The sequence below is a fragment of the Rhinolophus hipposideros genome (assembly GCF_964194185.1).
Source record: "Rhinolophus hipposideros genome assembly, chromosome: 20".
Classification (NCBI taxonomy): Eukaryota; Metazoa; Chordata; class Mammalia; order Chiroptera; family Rhinolophidae; genus Rhinolophus; species Rhinolophus hipposideros.
The window spans coordinates 17973574-17994396 of NC_138066.1; the positions used below are offsets into that span (position 1 = coordinate 17973574).

Below are 20823 nucleotides of genomic sequence, written 5' to 3' on the forward strand. Positions count from 1 at the left end.
CTGGCCCTTCAGGAGCTTGGGATCTCTGGGGGAAGCATATGGGGAGGGAATATGGAATCCTGACTTGAGTATGGGAGGGAGTAGAGCCCAGTGGTTAGAAGTGGGTTGGCCGATATCTGCTCTCATTCACCCGTGTGTAGGCCTCGCCAGTTGGTAGATATTTTGGTAATCAGCCTGGTGAAGGGTACTGGGGTGTTAAACACACTGTAGCTAAGCCCCTTGCTGTGACGCACTCGCTGCGCTCACTGGCAAGTTTACGTCTCTGAGCCTCAGCTGTTCTCATCTGCAGCATGGGGACACCACGGCTTGTTGAGGATGAAATGCGGGTGTGCAATAAAGCACTTAGCAGTGTGCCCGTACAGAGGGGGCGGTCAACCAGTGTGAGGGTTTATTATAGTTTACTGAGCACCCACTCTGTGCCAGGGCGCTACACGGCACTTTGCATGTAGAGCCTATCAGCTGATCATCCACAGTGACTCTGTGACCTGCGAGTCATTGTCTCATTTTTCAGATGAGGAAATAGAAGCTCTAAGAGGAGAGTGACTTCCCTCAGGTCATATGACTGGTATTTACAATGTTGGAATTTGAAAACACACACACACACACACACACACACAGCCCACTTGCTTATAGGAGAAGTAAGCTTGAGGTAGAACTGAGAGAATCATCAGCCCACCAGTCAGTCAGTGGACAAGCTTCTGGAACCAGCTAGAAAAGGTCATTGCCCTGAACTGGAGGTTGAGACTTGCTCAAGTGAAAGACGAGTCAATCTGCAATACCATGAACGCATGAATCAAACCAAAGCCTCAGTCCACGCTGGGCAGCCTCACACTCCCACAGCGCAGAGATTTCCCATGTAGTACAGCCGGCAGGGCGCCCCCTGGAGGTAGGCAGCATGGCAACCCTCAGTGTACTTGGGATGCGGCAGAAAAGCAGCAGGGTTAAGGGCGCGGGCTTAGGAATGAGCAGGTGACTTTGCCTCTTAATAGCCCTATGGCTTTGGGCAAGTCCCCTAGCCTCTGAGCCTCAGTTTTCTCATCTGTGAGAAGGGGACAGTAATGCCTATTTTCTGGAGTGGTGGTAAGAACTGAATACATTTTCACATATAAACAACTTAGCACTGTGCCTGGCAGAGAGTAAGTGCTCAATAAATGGCATGTGTTGCCGTTCTCATCACTGTTATTGCTGTTGGCAGCTAGGACAAAGTTGAGCAACATTAAACAGAGTCCCCTCTAAGGGGGCTTAGGGTGGGCTTGGAAGAGTGGGTAGAGTGTGGGGAAGCGAAGAGAAGTAGGGAAGGCATCCCAGGAAAGGGCAGCAGGGTGGGCAAAGACTCAGAGACAGAAGCAAGCATGACTGTGCTTGGGCCTGGGGTGGGGGTGGGGGTCTGCAATAGAAGAGGTGAGGCCAGAGCACAGAGGGCTTGAATGCACAGTAGGGAATTGGGACTTGCTATGGTTGGCAGTGGGGAGCTATTGTAAATTCGTAAGCAAGACAGTCTGGTATGATGTGTGGGTTGAATTAGATGAGAGAATATTTGAAACCTGGTAGCCTGGGCTATGGTGGCCGAGGTGGCCAAGAGACCAAAGGATGAGAACACAGGGTTGGATAGCCTCCAGATGTCCTCCTGGCTCTTCAGACTGACAGTGGTTTTATCCAGGGAAGTCCTGAACCTCAGGAATCTGCTTTGACTCTTCTTGATCACCAAGTCACCCATCCCTTTCTTCTGTTCACCTCATGGCTGCAGCCCCTGCCAACCAGCCTCCCAGCTGCAGCCCCCAATACCAGCTCTGACCTCTGTCACTCCAGCTTGACTTCTAGCAAGCCATGCTTTTGCTCCAGAGTCTGCAGTGGCTTCCTATTGCCTCTCACCAGACTGAGGCTTGCCTGCAGGGTTCTGCGTGATCAGCCCTCCCAGACAGAGAGCCCATCCCACCTGGCCAGCCCAGCCTTCCTCAGTTTCCCAGCGCCTGTACATAGCACATTCCTCCCTCCATTCATTCAGACCGAACTCATGGCCTATCTTTCAAGATCCTCCTCTAACCCCTATAGTGTAGCCTACAGCCTTTATCCCTGAATCCCATACCTTCTAATAACACTTATGTTTTGGGGCCATTCAGGAGACCTGAGCTCAGACCCCAGGTGGGGTCCCAAGCTGTAGGTTGACCTGAAGTCTTTTTAAGCTTGGGTGGGCTGGTGGAAGTACTCAAGTCAGACATTAGAAGTGATGGAGAAAATATCACACATTAATTCATTTACCCCTCCCAACAATCCATGAGGAAGGAACTTTTGTTATTGTATGGTAGCGAGGAGGACATTGAAGCCTAGAAAGTTTAAGTAACTTTTAAGATCTCACGTTTACCAAATGACGGAGCCAGAGGTCAAACCCGGCAGTTTGGCATATAACCACTAAGCTGCGCTGCCACACTTTTGGTTCTGGGCATGTTCCAGTCCATTAAAAATTATTTGTGGAGGGCTACGACTCATCTGGCACTGTGCTGGGGGGTCGTGGAGATGTCAATGAATCCCTTCTGTTTGTTAATTAAGTAAACAGTAAACTGAGCTATTTATTATTTGCATACACAGCAGCTGAAAATAATAGTGTTTATAAAGTCCTTTTTACTGTATCAGTGAGTAATGAGGCAGAAAGTCTTATTATCCTTATTTTACAAGGTTGAGTGACTTATTCAAGGTCAGTAGCTGGAAAGTGGTGGAGCTGAGGTTTGAACCAAATTCAAACTCATAACCTCTACCCTCTATGGGCTCTCTTTGAGGCCCTACTATGTGCCGGGCTGGGAAAGGGACAGAGAAAAGAGACCCAGTTCCTGCTGTCAGGGAGGGATGGGGAAAATAGTGCCTTCCTCATTGGTTTGGGGAGGAGTATATGCAGAATGGGATATTAAAAGGCTCTGTAAATTGGGGTGGGACAGAGAGCTAGACAGGAGGTTACAGGAGAATGCAGGAGCACTAGGAGATCTTCTGGGGTTACTGCGGGGGTGCCTGGCCTGGCTGTGGGGAGGAGTAGGGTGGGAGAAAGCTTTTGGGAGGAGGTAGGCCCAGCTGTGCTACAACCTACAGTGGGGGTGGGTGGGGGGAGGAATGTAACCGGAAGGGGAAGCAGCAGTGCAGAGGGGATTTTATCCTGAAAATGGTGGGAACCAATGAATATATTTTGATTTTAAAAAGTAATTTTCAAATCCATTCAGGTGTAATAAGACCCAGAATCTATTATATACGACTAATGATTCTGTATTTTATGTAAACAAATGATTAGGTAGTGAACATGGTGTGTGTGTGTGTGTGTGTGTGTGTGTGTGTGTTGTAGAGACAAAGGCAAATGTTGGGAACATCTAGGTGAAGCTATGTGGAATTTGGAACAAAGTCAAGTTGGGTTGCAGCTGGCTCAGAATAAATATGGACCCAACTCTCTTTTATTCTGCTTTAATCTGCGTTGGGATTAAATACGCTGGGCTATGTCCAGGAGGGCTCCGTGTACTCTGAAGTGGAGGGCTGCTGCCCTGTCTCTCTGGACCCTCTGACTTATCCTGCTCCCAGTGTAGGAGCAACACACAGATGGAGCCAAGTCAGGAAGCCCTGCGCCTTCCAGGCAGCAAGGACCAGAAGCCTGGCAGAGACTTAAGGGGGCTTCTAGTCCAACCGCCCATCCCCGGTGCCTCAGACTAACAGGCAGCCCCAGCCCTGTGCTTTCTTTGGCTTCTTGGCTGGAGTCACACTGAACGTGCAGAAGAGAAACAGCGCTGCCCCGGGCAGCCCTGTGAGGTGAGAGAGCTGGAGCTGTGGCCCTGGGGCTGCCCTGTGGCCTTGGGCTAGACTGTTAAACGTGCTGGGACCTCCCTTCCTTCTCAGTAAACTGGAGATCACAATACAGAGTTGCCTTCTGGCAATTGAGACTCGATTTCGCAGGGGGTAGATGGAGTAACAGACAGGAAAGTTTGCTTTGTACACCGTAAGAGCCGTCCAGTGGGAGTTACTGTTATGGTCATTGTTGTTCTTTCGTGGGGAACAACCAATCCAAGTCCAGCCGTGCTTGCCTCGGGGTCTTGGCCCAGAGAACGGCCAGCGGTATCCGAAAGACACACTTGCCTGTGTAGGCCCGCTGTGGGCCCCTGGGGATGGGGGACCCGGGACAACAACTCTCTGGCCCCCGGCCAGGCGTGGGTGAAGCAGAGTCCAGGCAGCTTTTCCGACTGGCTCCGCCCCGGGGCGGGGACTGAGGTGTCCCGCCGCTATAAAGCAGCCGGCTCGGAGCAGAGCTTGGCGCCCTTCGAGCTGCGCCCGCGCGGGGGCCATGCGTGAGGGGCTGGGCGCCGCGTGCGAGTCCGCCCGGCCCCGGCTCTGCCGGCTCCTCCGCAGGATCCTGCGGCCGCAGCCCTCCTGCGGGCCCCGCCGAGCCAGGTACTCCCGCCGGGCCGGGGTCTGCCCTGGGAGGGAGGCGGGCGGCTCCGCGGGGACCGGGCTCCAACCCGACGTGGCACTGACCCCCTCTGAGCCTCGGTCGTCCGAGAAAATATGAGGGTTGGAATTTTCGCTCTGTAGGATTCCGATGAGGATTTCCTTAGTGTTTTTCTCGGTTAGAACGCATACGAGGTTGCAATTAAGTAGCCACGAAGACCCACGTGCAGCCATGAGAGGGAGCTGTGCAGGCTGCAATAGGAATTGTCGATGTTTCAGCCCTTGGGAGCTTTCTAGAGTTTTCAGCACGGGGGCTGCTGCACCGGTTAGGACAGACATGGTTAAGGGAGCACCAAGTTTCTTGTTCTACAAATAAGGTCCAATCCCCAGAGCGACTCCGTGCCCCACGCCCTTGGTGTGTGGAGAGGTGGGCGGGTGGGGAGGAGTGGGTACTTCAGGGGAGTCAGGACCCCAGGTCAGTCCCAAAACAAGCCACCGAATGCCACTCTGACCTCAGTGTCGCCAATGTCACTCAAGGGCTTGTGGATGGTCCTGGTTCTAGGCAAGCACCGCACTCCAGCATTCCTCTTGATGACAGGTCCTTAAGGGGCCTGTGTCCCCATGAAGGACCAAGCAGAACCAAGCACAGCTGTGGGTTTAGCCAAGCGGCATGAGTGTCTGGGTAAACAATGCAATAATTTGGCAATAAGTATCCAAACCCTTAATATGCTCACCTGGCTTCTGGTCACCCTATCCCCCAGCACGTAACCCAAAGAACTCTGCGCACTGGGGGAGGAAGGGAACAGTGCATAGCTTTGTTTATTCATTTTCAAATTTAAAATTTTTTTCCCAATTATGAAAGGAAGTCATGGTCACTATAAAAATTTGGAAAATGCAGACAAGTACAAAGTAAAATTCAAATCACCCATGCTTTCATTGCGTGATGCTAGTCATTGTTAACATTTACTGGGTTTTTCTATGCTTGGAGAGAGAGAGAGAGAGAGAGAGAGAGAGAGAGAGAGAGAGAGAGAGAGAGAGAATCAGACCACGTGTACCGTTTGAGGCCTTGTTTATAACAGTGGAGAAACTGGACGCAACCTAAATAACCAGGCACAGGCAATGGGTTCACAGGCTCATTATGGTCCATCTGTACAGTGGCTTTTCAGGTAGCTTTTTACTATTTGGGGACAATCGTTATGTCAGGTGTACAAAGACATTTCTTCTCAATCTAATCGTTACTGTGCACCAGTAAGCTCCTCAAATTCTCCAGTTCTATGGCCAGAAGTAAATGAAAGGAAGCAACACCAAGCAGGGTGGGGTGGGGGGCTGAGGGATGATGGCAAAAAAAATGACGAGGGCAGTAAGCATTCTCACTGAGGACCCCAGTCACAAAACGTTTCCTATTTAAGCATCCCCATGATGACTATTCAGCCATGGCTTACCTGTTCTGAATGTCCAGATTACCCTCTACTGGCTTTTTTTCTGGTGGGCACAGCAGTCAGAGGGGTGATGAAAGCTGGTCACGTGGAGGCCGCTGTCCAGGGCTGCTGGCTCACTTGAGTCAGATAGAAGTTGCTTTCTGATACATATGTTTGTTCTTAAAGGGACATTATCTCTTTATACTTATAAATCATATAATGCTACTAGTATGTAATGTCTGTAGAAAATTATATAATGTCAATATAAATATATGGGCATTACATTTTCCAATAATAAAAACAGTACATGCTCATTCATCATATTCCAACAATGCAGGTATGCATAAAGTGGAAAATGAGAGACCCTTCCCCTTGAATCCCCGCGTCCCTTTGGGTGTGTGCACACGTGCATGCACACCCCAGAAAATACTGCAGAGAACATGAAACAACAAGCTTTACTGAAATGCCCTTGGAAGTGTGATTCGCTCCAGGAGGAGGCATGTGTGGGGTGTGACTCTTGGAAGGGTGCTCGTGCATATGCGACCATAGGAACCACATGCCTTCTGTTCTCTGTAAGCATTTGCCAGGAGAGCGAACCTGAAATCCCAAACCAGAACCAATGGTTTCCGATTTCAGACTATGAGGACTTTTTCCTCTCCAAAGGACAGGCACCGTTCTTTCAGTCTGTTGTTTTAAAATACATATAACCAATATGTTTTTTAGAAAAGAGACTTGATCTTCCAGAAATACTTACGGAGATGTTTTTGGATGATAGAGCATCTCAGGCTTGCTTTAAACTGGTGGCTGAGCTGGGAGAGCAGAGTGGAAACAAGACTGGCCATGGGTAGATAATTGTTCATTGGATTGAATTTGGGTGAAGAGCCCACGGAGGTTGATGACTCTATGATCGCTACTTGTGTATGGTTAACATCATGTTCCATAATAAGAATTTGGAATAAACAAATAAACCAAGACAAATCAAATGCTTTCAATAAAAAAGCTTAAGCCCCCTCTCCTCCCACCCCCACCCCCCAGGATGAGAGGGTGCTCGGCAGTGTTGCTGGCCTGGGAAGAGCTATTCTCTGTTCACCCACGTTTGTATTGGCTTTTGAAGGGGGCATCTTCCCAGAACTTCTGTGGGTTGTCCTTTGGCCACCAGCTTTGGTTCAGCTCCCTTCATGTCTTTTTGGCTTTATAGAGGGAAGGCAAGAGAAGGAGAGGACAAGGGGGGTGGTGATTGAGGAGACTGGGTCTGACTGACTGCCTCCCCCGCCATATACACACACCCTCCTTGACTGGAAACCATGAGCCATTCACTCCCACCCTCTGGACCTCAGTTTCCCAATCCATCAAAGGATAAGCTGGCAGGAGGCACTCCGAGCCCCCTCTCTGCCCTCAGATACTCCATCTCATGATAGCTGTTTCCTTTCACAGGCCAGTGACACAGGATGACCCCAAGTGTCACAGCCTCGGCAAGCACCAGGATGAGTCCCCCCAGCCCCCCACGGGGATGGTAAAGGTCAGTGAGTCACATGGGTGTGGGAAGCCCCGTCCTCCTTTGCCCAAGCAGATGCAGGCTGAGCAGGCTGGGTGGAAGCTGGGGTCTGGGCAGTGAGTGGAGACCCAGGGGGAACAGGTGGGGACAAGGAAGGGCTTTGAGGGAGCAGGATGATCCATGGTGATCAGGACTGGTGGCCTCCAAGGTGCCCTGGATGACTTGGCTGTGTGGGCTGGCAGGCATGGGTGAGGAGACCATTCATGGAGCCAGGGGGTGGGACACTCCAAACTAATCTCAGACTCAGCAGCTGAGCCATCGGTCCCAGCTCCCAGCCTTTATCCCACGGCTTCCTTCTTCTCTAAGTGCTTTGGACCTTTCCAGAGAAGTAGGCAGAGAAGTGGGTGGGAGGTGGGAGCAAAGATGGTTTTCGCATTCTTAAACGCCCCTGTGGATGGCAGTGCCACGTCCCTCCTTGTCCTGATATTTGTTCTCAGCAGTATTGGTTGTGACAGTCGTCTCCCTCGCATCTCACCTTCGTCCCTCCTGTTGCAATTCCTCTGAGGGAGCATTTGGCAGGGTCTTGGGTGAGGAAAGAAACCTGGCCAGTGCCCCAGGCACCTGGAGATCTTAGCAGGCACTGGCCCAGGTGGCCAGGCTGCTGGGAAGGGAGGAGGGACACAGACCGACACCCACCACTCCCCACCCCACCCAAAGCCAAAGCAGGGCCCAGGGGTCCAGGAGAGACCGGTAGCGTCCTTGGGTTGGAGGCATTTGGAAATCTCTGTTTTTCCCCCCTCTTAGAAGTCTCCAGACCCCGTGGTTAAGCTGGATGCGCCCCCTTCGGCCTGTCCACGGCACGTGAGGATCAAGAACTGGGGCAATGGGATGACTTTCCAAGACACACTTCACCACAAGGCCAAAGGGGTGAGAAGTCGGGGCTTCATGGAGAACCACCTTTGTCCCAAGCCAGTGACGCCATCAGGGTCCTTCGCGGATCACATAGCTACCCCCCTGGGCAAAGCAATTAGTCATCAGCTTGGGGAAAGGGTGCTGGGCACAGAGACTTGTGGTCCTCATAAATAACCGCAGGAAATACATGATGCCACTCCTTGTGAACCCCCCTCATGGATAATGGATAATCCAGAGGTGAGCTAACCAGTTACAGGAACAAATCCATTCTTTCCGAGAGAGACAGATTTCAGCATATTATCAGGCAGAACTGAACTGAACTATATCAACAGGTAGTAGTGAGCTCTCTGTCACTGGAAGGATTCAAGTGCTTTTGGATAGGGAGGTTGGAGAGGGGGTCAAGCATCCAATGAGTAGTTGGACGAAGTGTCCTTTGAGGCTCCTTCCTAGCTTCTAAGTTTCTCATTCTAACTTGAGAATGCACTCTAGCTGCTGCATCTCAGTGGGAAAGAATGGAAAATGTCAAGACCATGAAAGCAGAATGATTTCCCACAGTTTCCAGAAACGACCACAGTTAACGTGTGGGTGTACCTCCTTCCGGTACTTTTTCTGCGCCATCCTCTGACTTTGGGATCTGCACCTTCTCACTTGAATTAATTTTGGCTGAATTCACACCAATAGTGTGTTCCCAGGAGCCACGTCAGCCTCTTTAAATGAGAAGGTAGTTGAGCTGTTACCAGGTATTGAGCTGTTGTTGACTTTACTCTGGGTCTGGGGCCGGCTGGGAATAGACCAGAGAGTGAGCCTGGGCGGTGGGGGCAACCACAGCTCACACCCACTGGGGTGCAGCCAGTAGAGGAAAGGAGATCTAGGTGAGGAGAAAGCCTGGTACACCCTAAGGATGAGGCGCCACAGGGGTGGAGAGGACTGGCAGGGAGCTGGAGCAGCCAGAGCGGAAGGAAGGTGACCAGGAGAGCCAGCCCTGGAAAATGGATGGCATCAACAGCTGTCTGCGGGTCCACGCAACCCGCCTCACCACCCGCCTCTCTTTCCAGGATCTCGCTTGCAAGTCCAAGTGTTGCCTGGGAGCCATCATGAACCCCAAAAGTTTGACCAGAGGACCCAGGGATAAGCCTACTCCCCCAGATGAGCTTCTACCTCAAGCTATCGAATTTATCAACCAGTATTACCACTCCTTCAAAGAGTAAGGCTTGCTTCTTGCAGGGTCTGCTGCCTCCTTCTTCCTGGGAGCTCTCCTGTCTCCGGCTATTTCCCTCTCACCCCAGACCTTTTTCCTTCCCAGGTTTGCAGTGGATCCAGGGCTAAAGCATAGTTCTTCAAGGAAAAAGACCCAGGACTAGGTTTTCATAATCCTAAGACAAAGAGGCAGAGCAATAGTGATTAGAAGTATGGGTCGGGAGTGGAACTGAGTTTGAATCCTGGCTTCCCCAGTAACCAGTCCTGTATCCTTGGGAAATCTGTTTACCCTCTCTATACCTCAACTGTAAAAGGGAGGGGCGGTGGTGATGATACAACCTGGTTCATAAGATTGTTGTGAGGATTAAATAAGTTCAGATGAGTGTCCTGCCACAAAGTCACCTTGATGTACACCTTTTTTTATTATGAAATGTTCGTGACAGGTAGTACCTTTGAGACCGCCTACCCAAACCCTCCTCCAGTAGGTGTGAACAGGGAAGCCCAGGGACATACCTGAGGTAACCCCGTCCCAGCTAGAATTCAGGCCACCAGACGTGGAGAAGGCAGGTTGTGTGCTCTTTGCACTGAACTGTGTTGGGTTCTCTATTCCTGGGTATCATAAAATATATGACTTTAAATTTAGGCCCCTTTAAAATTTTAAAATAAAAATGCACAAAGGGATTGTAAGACAGAATGGCCAAGGGCATGGATTTGCTGATTTGTGAGCTGGAGAGGGAGTGTGGCCCCACGTGGCACTTCGCCGCATGAAGAGAGCCACAGAAGTGCAACTGGGATCCCCCCATGGTGGAAAGAGTGGTTCCTGGTGATACCACATTCCCTTTCCTGTGACCCTACAATGTCTGAGCTGAGAGGGACCTTGAGTCTCTGAAAGAGGCCCTTATCTTCCAGGGCCAGTGATCCTCAACCACGGCTACACTATAGAGTCGCCTGAGGACCTGGCAAGATATTAATGCCAGGGTGCCCTGGGCCAAGCGTGTCAGGGTCTCGGGAAGGGGAGGCAGCAGACACGCATGTTCTTTAAAAGCTACCCAGGCAATTCTAATGTACAGTCGGATTGAGAACCCTGGTCACAGCAGGGGGGTGCCTGCCATGTGTGCTGTGCAGCTAGAACCTCTACAGAAGTGCTTTGTGACTGGGAAGTTCAAGGTCCTTGGGCATTCAGCTTACTTGTTGACTAATGAGCTTTTCAGGGTCCAGGAATTTTCTGGATGGGCTTCATTGGGCCACTATATCGATGCTAACGTTTACTGAGCACGAAGTATATTCTGGGCCTTGTGTAAGTACCTTGTAAGGAATGCTCACCACCACTCTGGGAGATTGGTTCCATTATTGTCCTCCCCATTTTACAGACAAGCAAACTGAATGCATGGAGGAGATATAACTTGCTCACAGTCACACGTTCTGAAGTTTCAGAGCTGGAATTTGAACCCAGGAAGTTTGGTGCTGGAGCCCCTGCTTTTAACCTCAACGTTCTAGCGTCCAGCTCTTTGATCGTGAAGATTCCGACTCCATGCTGGACCCCAGAGGTCCCGCTGGTGTTTGGAAAGCAGCTGGGTGGGTAGGAGCCCGGGGAGCCTCCAAGGCTGCTCTCGGTGGCTGTTCAAACTCATTTGCTTCTCATGGAGGCAAGCTCCATTTTTCACAGTCACAAGTCCATACCTGGGACCCCCAAGATGGGAGAGTCCATCCCCACAATTACACTAGAAGCGAAAGGCGTGGACCGCTGGGTGGGTTCCGTCTTTCATGAAGGAAGGATGGTATAGTGAGCAATTGTAACTTGCTCAATGTTCTGTTCAAATCCCATTTGCGGGAGCCAAAAGCCACTGTCTTTTATTTTTTTTCCAGAACAAATAGGTATCATAGCATTTTTAGTGCCTCAGAAATGTGACTATATGAAAACCGTGGTAAAATATAAAACTCTAAAGGAATTGGGTGAAAATGTAAAAAAAGAATCCCTTTTTATGTAGTCACCTGGTAACACTACCAGGTATGCTCAAGGCATCAGTGTCCTGGGCATCGTGACTGTTTTCATGCTTGGATACAGCGGGGAGTGTTGCTAGAAGCTTTTGGGGGGGGGGAGGTTAGGGCTTCCTGTGGTGGGGCAACCTCAACCTTCACCCAGCAGGTCCTGAAGCCAGGAGTATCCTTGAAGATAAATAGCGCCAAGTGTTTTGTCTTGGAGCTTTTTTCTTTAATCAAGGAAGAGTTGTTGAGACACTCTTCATCCACAGAAAGGCCATTTTGTTCTGAGTTGTCCACTCTCCTTAATCAGGAGTTCATTCCTTGAATATTTTTGTTTATTGCCATTTTAAACATCTTTGGTGCTGACTGGAAATCTCAAGGTTGCTGTGTGTGTGTGTGTGTGTGTGTGTGTGTGTGTGTGTGTGTGTGTGTGAAAGCCTTTCTGACTGAATCCCTCCCTCCCTGGGGGATACTTTTGAAGTCTGGGAGAGGAGAGGAGAAGCCAGTGTAGAAGTCTCATATGGGATCGCTGACGGCGTAGTGCAGAAGTGGAGAAAAACCACGCTGCAGAGGGCCTGTGACGTGGGACTGTGCTGGGGAGGGCTCCTCCCTGAGCAGGCCCTGGGGCTTTGCAGGCTGAGTCCTGAGACCCAGTCCCTATGCAGGTCTGTCCAGGAAAGCGTGGGCAGGTCCTGGGCATCTCCGGGCTTGCAATTCCCCGTAGGGTGGAAGGTGGAAGGTGGAAGGGTAAGAGCCTGTATTTGGCGTCAGGCACCCTAAGTCTGAGTCATGACTTTGCTCTTTATCACACTTACGTTCTATGCGGGTACTTAACCTCCTAGGCCCTTGTGACATTGGGCTATAAAATGGACACAAAAGCGCCTTCCTCCCAGACTCAGTGAGACCCTGACTGTGGATGGGCTTCACCCAGTCGCTGGCTCCCAGGAGTATTCTGTACACAGGAGCAGCTGTGGGAGGGACTGGCTCATGTCTTAACCATGGGAGGGGGATGGCCGCGCCCCTGGCCGGGAGGCAGGATGTGGCAGTGGTGGGATGGGTGTTCCTCTGGGTCTTGCATGGGTTTGAGGATTGCACTCCCTGCTCGCCAAGCTGAGCTGGATGTGATTAGAGAAAAACTGCCTAGAAAAAAAACAAGGGTGCTGAAGGGATTGGGACCAGCTACGTAGCATGCAGGGCCCAGTGTAAAAACAAAAACGTGGGTTCCCTGTTCAAAAGTAATGACAAATCAAGACGGTGACAGCAGACCCTTCTAAGCTCGGGGCCTGGGACACACACCCATGAAGCCGTCCTGGAGGGGACAGTCTCCATGAGAGACATCTTGCCCGCCTCGTGTCCTAGTTCATTTCCTGCTTCTGTGGATTGAATTAATCCCCTTGTAAAGCCATCTCATTGTTGATCTTCCTGATGTCTTCCTGTCCCCCAGGGCAAAAATAGAGGAACATCTGGCCAGGGTGGAAGCGGTAACAAAGGAGATAGAAACAACAGGAACCTACCAGCTGATGGGAGATGAGCTCATCTTCGCCACCAAACAGGCCTGGCGCAACGCCCCCCGCTGCATTGGGAGGATCCAGTGGTCCAACCTACAGGTGGATTTCCTTAGCCCCAAGTGGAAGAGGAAGCTGGGGTGGGGCGGGCAGGCCCTGAGCAGATGGCCCCGAACAGCCGAGCAGAGCTGTGCCCAACACTCCCCAGGCTGAAGCCAGGGCCTTGGGTTCTCTCTTCACATTCTCGAACATGAGATGGCGGCCCTGTGAGAAGTCTAGCATGCGATTTCAGCACCAGCCTTTCTAGCTGATCTTTCTCTCGTGTGTTAAATTTGGGAGACTAAATGCCAACATCAAACCAAACGACCTTGTTATTGTTATTGTTGAAACCCTGGTGGTGCGAATTCAAACCTAGACTGTTTGAATTCTTGGCTCCTAGAAAACATTTTCTTTATCCTAGCCTTGTAGGCCATCTTTACAGTGGGGCATCATTTATTGCTGGATAATATCGAAGGCATTTAGGCAGAGAAATTGATGAGAAACGCCAGGGAAACTGACTCTGGCTCTAATAAAATGTGCTGGAGGCCTGGTGTGAATGCTGTAAAGAAATGAGGCTGTGGCAGTTTTTCCTGATTCGTGATACTTGAAAGTCAGGTTTTCTTGGGATTTGGGTTTTGATAGGTTCTTCCAAGGGCTGTTTCCTGAGCTCCCTTAGGAGAGCAGGAGAAAGAATAGACGCGGCAGCCATGAGGTGGGAGATGTCATGCAGAGAGGAGAATGCAATTCTCTGCTTGGTGTTTGGGTGGTGGGCACCTGGGCCACACCCTTGGTCCCTCGTGACTTAGTTTCTGATCAGCCCAAGCCCTGTGCCCTCCCACTCCTTGATGGGTGTGGTCTGGGGGGTGCTTTGTGCAGGTCTTCGACGCCCGGAGCTGTTCCACTGCCCAGGAGATGTTCGAGCATATCTGTAGACACCTGCGTTATGCCACCAACAACGGAAACATCAGGTGGGGGAACCTTTCCCGAGGCTGCGGTGGGGCCCATCCTCCTCCAGTGTCTTAGCGAAAAGATGCAGATGGGTTTAGGGGCGGCATCTCTGGCTCCAGGAGAAACCAGGGAGAAAGAGAAGAGAGACTCAGGCTTCTTTAGGGACAGTGAGCAGAGCCTCCATAAGCTTCACACCCCTTAGTAGCCTGTTTCATGGGTTTCCTTCTGACTGGGAACCATGTGCAGGGGATGGGAGGAATCTCGAAGAAGCAAGGTTAGGGCTCCCCCCTTTTTAGAGGGGCTGAGAGGTTAGTTTTGCAGTAAATGGCTTCAGTGTGTTGTTTTTCTTGTGGGAGCATCTCTGCTCGTCAGTACCCACCTCCCGCCTTCCCTTCCCCTACCCCGAACCGAAGAGATCAAGGCTGATTCCGTAAGACTGAACAGCTCATTTGATCATTTATCCATCCTTCTGTTCAGCAGATACTCAGTGCCCACCTAATAGGGACCCAACAAAGGGCGAGGCATGGGGGTGGGGTGGCAGGGAAGCAGAGGTGACTAAGACTCTAAGATGCCACTTCAGCCCGCTGTGAACCTATGCCTTGCACTAGGCAGTACCCAACTAGCTCAACTGCAGGGAGAGAAATATGCAGCAAAGAAAGGGGGGGCAGCTAACCCTGCCCAAGGGATGGGGAGGGCTACCTGGAGGGGCCGGTCCCTGTGCTGGTCTCGAAGGAAGGGTTGGAGCTGGAGGGAGAAGAGGAGGGAGAGGGTCTGTCAGAAAGTGGGCCTGGTGACACAGAGGCCAGTGAGAGCTTGGCGTGTTGGGGACCTGCAAGAGTTGAGTTCAGTTAGCTTGGGTGCAGAGGGCTGAGGATTGGGAAGACAGGAGTGGGAGGGGGACCAGTGGAGGATAGCTGGGAGCCCCCGATGAAGCCAGGTAGTAAACAGCACTGTCCTCTTCTTGGGGAAGGTCGGCCATCACTGTGTTCCCCCAGCGGAGCGATGGGAAGCATGACTTCCGGGTCTGGAACGCTCAGCTTATCCGGTATGCTGGCTACCAGATGCCTGACGGCACCATCAGAGGGGACCCTGCCTGTGTGGAGTTCACCCAGGTACCCGATCCAGCCTCAGTGGGTGACAGAGTGGAGCCCAGAGGGGTCAAGGTGCCTGGGTCAGGAGCCTCACTGGGCCTGTCTTGCCCCTTAGCTGTGCATTGACCTGGGCTGGAAGCCCAAGTACGGACGCTTCGATGTGATGCCCCTGGTCCTACAGGCTGATGGCCACGACCCTGAGCTTTTTGAAATCCCACCTGACCTTGTGCTCGAGGTGACCATGGAACATCCCAAGTAAGCATGCTGCTGCGGGTGCGAGGGGTGTGAGTTAACATGCATGCCCCCCTCCTTTCCTAAGGGAGACCTCTGTCCTCAGGCCCCTCCCTGCACCTCCCCCAAAGCCCAGCCAGCCGCAGGTAATACTCAAAGGGCTGGCTTTCAAGGCCTGCCTTGTACAGCAACTCTGCACTTGTGTCTCGGGCCTCAGACGTATGAGAATATATTGATGGTGATGGGAAGGCAGGGGCTTAGATGGTGCCCTAGGAGCTTGGGAAGCAGTGACCTCAGGAGAGGAACCCTTGAAAGGCTCTGAGATTCTCTCACTGAGCAGCCCAGGCCCCGTTTGCCTTCTTAGCTGTCCCTCTCCTGACTGTGGTGAAAGCATAGGGCTACAGTGACTTCTGGCTCCTCTGGTTCGGCCCTCGCCCCAGGCCCTCTCTCATAATTACAAAAATACCTCTGTATATCATGACTTACTATGTTGCAAGCATGGGCCGGGCTCTTCTTTTTGTCCTTGAATATACTAAACTTTTGTCTCTTGAATATACCACCTCAGGGTCTTTGCATGTGCTGTTCCCTTGCTCTTCCTTCAGAGTGCATTTCTTCTTGTCTGTGAAGTGGTCCTGAATGCCACCCCCTCTGAGAAGCCTCTCCTGAACACTCAGTCTTGAGACACCTTCACTCTCTAACACATCATCTTGTTTTTACCTTCCTATTTATTGTTCACCTGTTTATAATCTAGAGTTTACACTGTAGACTGTAAGCACCTTGAGAATAGGGATCTTGCCTTTCTCGTTCATCCCCAACACCTAGCAGGGTGCCTGTCCCCCACCGTGTTTCCCCAAAAATAAGACCTAACCAGAAAATAAGCCCTAACATGATTTTTCAGGATGACGTCCCCTGAACATAAGCCCTAATGAGTCTTTTGGAGCAAAAATTAATATAAGACCCGGTCTTATTTTCAGGGAAAAACGGTAGTAGGTGCTCAATTATAAATATTTCTGGAGTAAAAGCATATACGAATAAATGATACTACTATCTTCACAATAATCCCACAAATTTGATGCTATTATCTCTATGTTGTTGGTGGGGATACTGTAAGCAGTAAGGCAGAACTTGAGCTCAGGCTTTGTGACAAAGAACTCAACCACTATGTCATGTTGGGTTCTCAGCAAGGCCTATCATGTACTCGATGCTTAATACATATTTGCATGAAAGGATGAGTGAATCATGCATAATTACTGAATGATACCTAATGCATCCAATTCACCTCTCAGACGGGATGAACTTAGAGATCACTTGGAAAGGAGTTCTCTTGGTTCACTCTTTTTTCTGAAGCTTTTTTAGGGGGAGTAAGGGGGAACAGACGTGAAGGCCCCAATTGCCACTGGCTCTACCTCCCTGCCAGGTACGAGTGGTTCCGGGAGCTGGGGCTGAAGTGGTACGCCCTACCTGCCGTATCGAACATGTTGCTCGAGGTGGGCGGCCTCGAGTTCCCAGGGTGCCCCTTCAATGGCTGGTACATGGGCACAGAGATCGGGGTCCGAGACTTCTGTGACGTCCAGCGCTACAACATCATGGAGGTAACAAGGACTGTCCAGCTGGGCCGGCTGGAGGTGTGGGCCTGTGGGTGGAGTCCCAAGGACCCATTCACCCCCATTTTTCTGCCTCTGCAGGAAGTGGGCAGGAGAATGGGCCTAGAAACGCACAAGTTGGCCTCACTCTGGAAAGACCAGGCTGTCATTGAGATCAATGTGGCTGTGCTCCACAGTTTCCAGGTACGTCGAGTGTTTGGTGAGTCTGAAGATTTTCTGGTTAGAAGGTCATATGGTCCGGCCACTCATGTCACACTTGATTTTCCCCATATCGCATTGTCCTTTTATTCATGCATCAAACAAGTATTGAACACCCAGACTACTGGCAGAGGATCATTCATTCATTCAGCAAAGTTTTATTAAGCATTTTTCAGGCACTAGGCTGGACCAAGGAGATGAATGGAGAACAAAATAGACAACAACTCAGTCCTTGTGGAGTGTAGTAGGGAACTGACATCAAACAATCACCTAGTAAATATTTACAATCACACATTGTTCCTCAGGGCTGCTCACCCCAGAGGCAGGTCAAGCTTGTGCTTGATTGGGGTGGGGGGGTTGGCTCTGAGATGGGACAGGAAGAGCCCCTTGGGGCTGGCCGAGCTCCGGAAGGCCATGCCAGTCGTGGACCACACATCCTGGCTCCTGGGAGCTCCCAGCATCAACCCTGACGTTGGCAGGATACAGAGATGCCCTAGAAAATCTGCTTGTCCTCAGCTGTCCCCTGACCATTGCTGATCATGTTCTTCTGCTGCTTGAGAGTCTCCAGGACTTTCTCGTTACTGTCCTTCAGGTTGAACTTCAAAAGACTTGACCTTGTTTCTTCATCTGTAAAACAGAGATGATAATAGTATGAGGTCTGATAATTAAGTTCGAGAACTCACCCTAGAAAAAGTGCTGCATACCTCAATGCTGAATATCACTATGGTCACTTTCGAAATGCTCCCCTTGGGAAACTGTGCACCGATGCCAGCGCCTAATCCACCCTTCAAAGCTATTCTGGAACTCTTTCTGGAATGGCCATCAGAGCTCTTGTCTTATTACACTTGATGTCCCCAATGTCATCAAAATATCTTCCTTTCAATATTTCCTTTGTCTTCGGGTAAAGAAAGAAGACATTGGGGGCCAGATCAGGTGAGTAGGGAGGGTGTTCCAATACCGTTATTTATTTACTGTCTAAAAACTCCCTCACAGACAGTGCCGTGTGAGCTGGTGCATTGTCGTGATGCAAGAGCCATGAATTGTTGGTGAAAAGTTCAGGTCGTCTAACTTTTTCACGCAGCCTTTTCAACACTTCCAAATAATAAACTTGGTTAACTGTTTGTCCAGTTGGTACAAATTCATAATGAATAATCCCCTGATACCAAAGAAAGGTTAGCAACATCATTGCAACAAGTTCGCGAACTTAATTGTCACACTTCCCTCATTAGGTTACTGTAAGAATTAAATGAAAATATATGCAAAACATTTTGCTGCACTGCCTGTCTCCTAGTGGACACTCAATAAGCATAGTTTTGTTATTATTATTATTGTCATGTTACCATCATTATCATAGAGATCATCATTAGCTCCTGAGCTTAAAACTGGTCTGGTACCCAGGAGTTGCTAGATGTATATGAGTGAATTTTAGAAGGTGTGGCTGGGTCTACTGGGCCCTCCATAAGCTGGTTCCTCTCCTGCCTCCTGGCGTTGAGTCACGCTGTGTCCTCCTCCAGGAATGCCTGTCCCTGGCCTAACCTGTACCCATATCTCAAGACTCACCTCCTCTTAGAAGCTGTCTGTGAAATTCTCCATCTCTCCTCCAGGCTTCTTTCTGTACTGAGTCTTCTCCTCTGCCCTCTGTCAGGACCTGCACCCACCTCCATCGTAGCTTCTATCAGTGCATGTGGAACAAGTAACTTTCATCTGCCTCCTTAATTAGAATATAATCAGATGCAGAGAAGGGGCCATGTCATTCACCTCTATAATGCCCATGCCTTACACAATGCCTGGCAAACAGAAATAATAGCAGCTAACATTTACTGAGCATATTCTATGCTTTACTTGTATTAAAAACTTATTATATCCTATCAACAACATGTAGAAATTGTTATCATGTCTACTTTACAGATGAGAAAACGGAGGCTTAGTGAGGTTCAGGAACTAATTGCTCAAGGTTATATGGCAAATAAGAAGCCAAGGTTTGAACCACTACATTAAACAAATGTCTCCTGACTGAATGAGGTTCCCCTGACACTGAAGGGTTTGGCTGCCCTTGTTGGGTCATTCTGGGAAGGCTCAGATCCCACAGCTTCTAATTTGAGGATGTGGGACACTGTGTTTCCATACAGAACGTTCCCCCAATGCTTCAGTCCTCTTCAGAGGGGACTAGTTCCTTCTTGGCCAAGAGCCACATCCTTGGGGAACTGACACCTGGAACTCTTATCGGCAAAAAGGCACTATGGGTTGCTATATCAGCATTCAGAGAGAGCCATTTGTCGGGAGTTCAGGGAGACTTGTGGGCATGGCCTGAGAAGCCAGAGGCTGCCCCCAGAAAGCCAATAGAAGGCCTCCAGGTGACCTGTGGGCTGACCATGGCAATGATGATGTTTTTGTCTCCTTCAGAGGTTCTGAAAGTGCTTTCTATTTGGGTATTTATTTCATCAGCAAGGAGTGGGCCAGGAGGAACAGCTGTCTCATTTTAGAGATTTCTGGTCTTTCCTAGATAGTTTATATGGGAGCCTGCAGCCAACAGACCAGTCTCCTTAGTCCCCTGTGCCTTGCCTCAACTCCCCTTCTCGCCTCCTGATTTAGAAGCAAAATGTGACCATCATGGATCACCACTCCGCTGCAGAGTCCTTCATGAAGTACATGCAGAATGAGTATCGGTCCCGAGGGGGCTGCCCGGCTGACTGGGTTTGGCTGGTCCCCCCAATTTCTGGAAGCATCACCTCCGTGTTCCACCAGGAGATGTTAAACTATGTTCTGTCGCCTTTCTACTACTACCAGGTAAGGGAAGTGCCTTCCTCTCCTCTCTGTCTTGGAAGCTCAGGGGTGGCGAGGGTATGTGTGTCTGCACCTGTGTGTGTGTACTTGCATGTGTGTGCACGTGTGCATGCATGTGTGTCACTCGTGCAGGCTGTGGAGGAGGAGCAGAGACACAGAGGCATATTTAACGCTTTCCAGGCTTCACTCAAGGTTACTGAGCATCTTTTGTCCATTTCCACAGAGCCTGGCCCTGAAGGAAATCCCTTTTCTTGTACCTTTAGTGCCCTGTTCCTCTGACAGGGTTTAAGCTCCTGGTGATCACCATTGCACCTGCCTCCACCTGCGTCCACGGGGCGGGGAGGTGTCGGGGCATAAACAGTCCTGTAGCGTCATGGTGAAGAGCTTGGTTAGATTTCGTAAGAGCTTCCTTACTCTCAAGGTGATAAGTAGGGTGCCTTGTTGCCCAGGACAGTTTGTACCTGTTGTCATAGCACCTCCTGTTCCTCTCAAAGGTGTCCCAGTTTGGACTGTACATTGTATAGTCTTCCTAGTGATAAGAAACTAAAATCAAAAGTGGGGTCTCTTCCTTCCAGGGGGACACTAATGAGAATAAAATCAACTGACCACGCGGTACATGGAACACAGATAGACACAGCCCTGCCCTGTGGGGCTATTAGTGAGGTGAGGGAATTGAGGACAGGGCCTGCTTGCCCCCCCCAACTCATGAAGGGCATGAGGGTCGTCTGTCTCCACAGCATCGCTGAGCCCAGACTGAGCCCAGGCCCACCTTCCTCTCACGTTGCTCTCTTTTCCGAAGGTGGAGGCCTGGAAAACCCACGTCTGGCAGGATGAGAAGCGGAGACCCCGGAGAAGAGAGATTCGATTCCAAGTCTTGGTTAAGTAAGTGGGAGCGGCCACTGTTGACGTCCTTTCCTTCTAGTCAGCCTGCCCTCGAGGCCTTGAAGAGCAGGGAACCAAGAGAAAAGATCATCTTAATGCAGTTTGGCTCCCAGAGGTCTGCAC

General features: G+C 50.5%; 1 protein-coding gene across 1 annotated transcript in view; it reads left to right on the forward strand.

The window, feature by feature from the left end:
- Positions 1-4283: 4283 nt before the first annotated feature.
- NOS2 (nitric oxide synthase 2) overlaps positions 4284-20823 on the forward strand; it is a 30919-nt gene continuing 14379 nt past the window's right edge. The window contains exons 1-12 of the mRNA XM_081027976.1: positions 4284-4416; positions 7266-7350; positions 8131-8253; positions 9294-9442; positions 12863-13025; positions 13839-13930; positions 14881-15022; positions 15117-15256; positions 16650-16824; positions 16918-17019; positions 19627-19821; positions 20618-20700. Of these exons, the coding sequence (XP_080884102.1) occupies positions 4310-4416; positions 7266-7350; positions 8131-8253; positions 9294-9442; positions 12863-13025; positions 13839-13930; positions 14881-15022; positions 15117-15256; positions 16650-16824; positions 16918-17019; positions 19627-19821; positions 20618-20700 (1556 nt within the window). The 5' untranslated portion in view covers positions 4284-4309. The remainder of the gene's footprint in view (positions 4417-7265; positions 7351-8130; positions 8254-9293; positions 9443-12862; positions 13026-13838; positions 13931-14880; positions 15023-15116; positions 15257-16649; positions 16825-16917; positions 17020-19626; positions 19822-20617; positions 20701-20823) is intronic.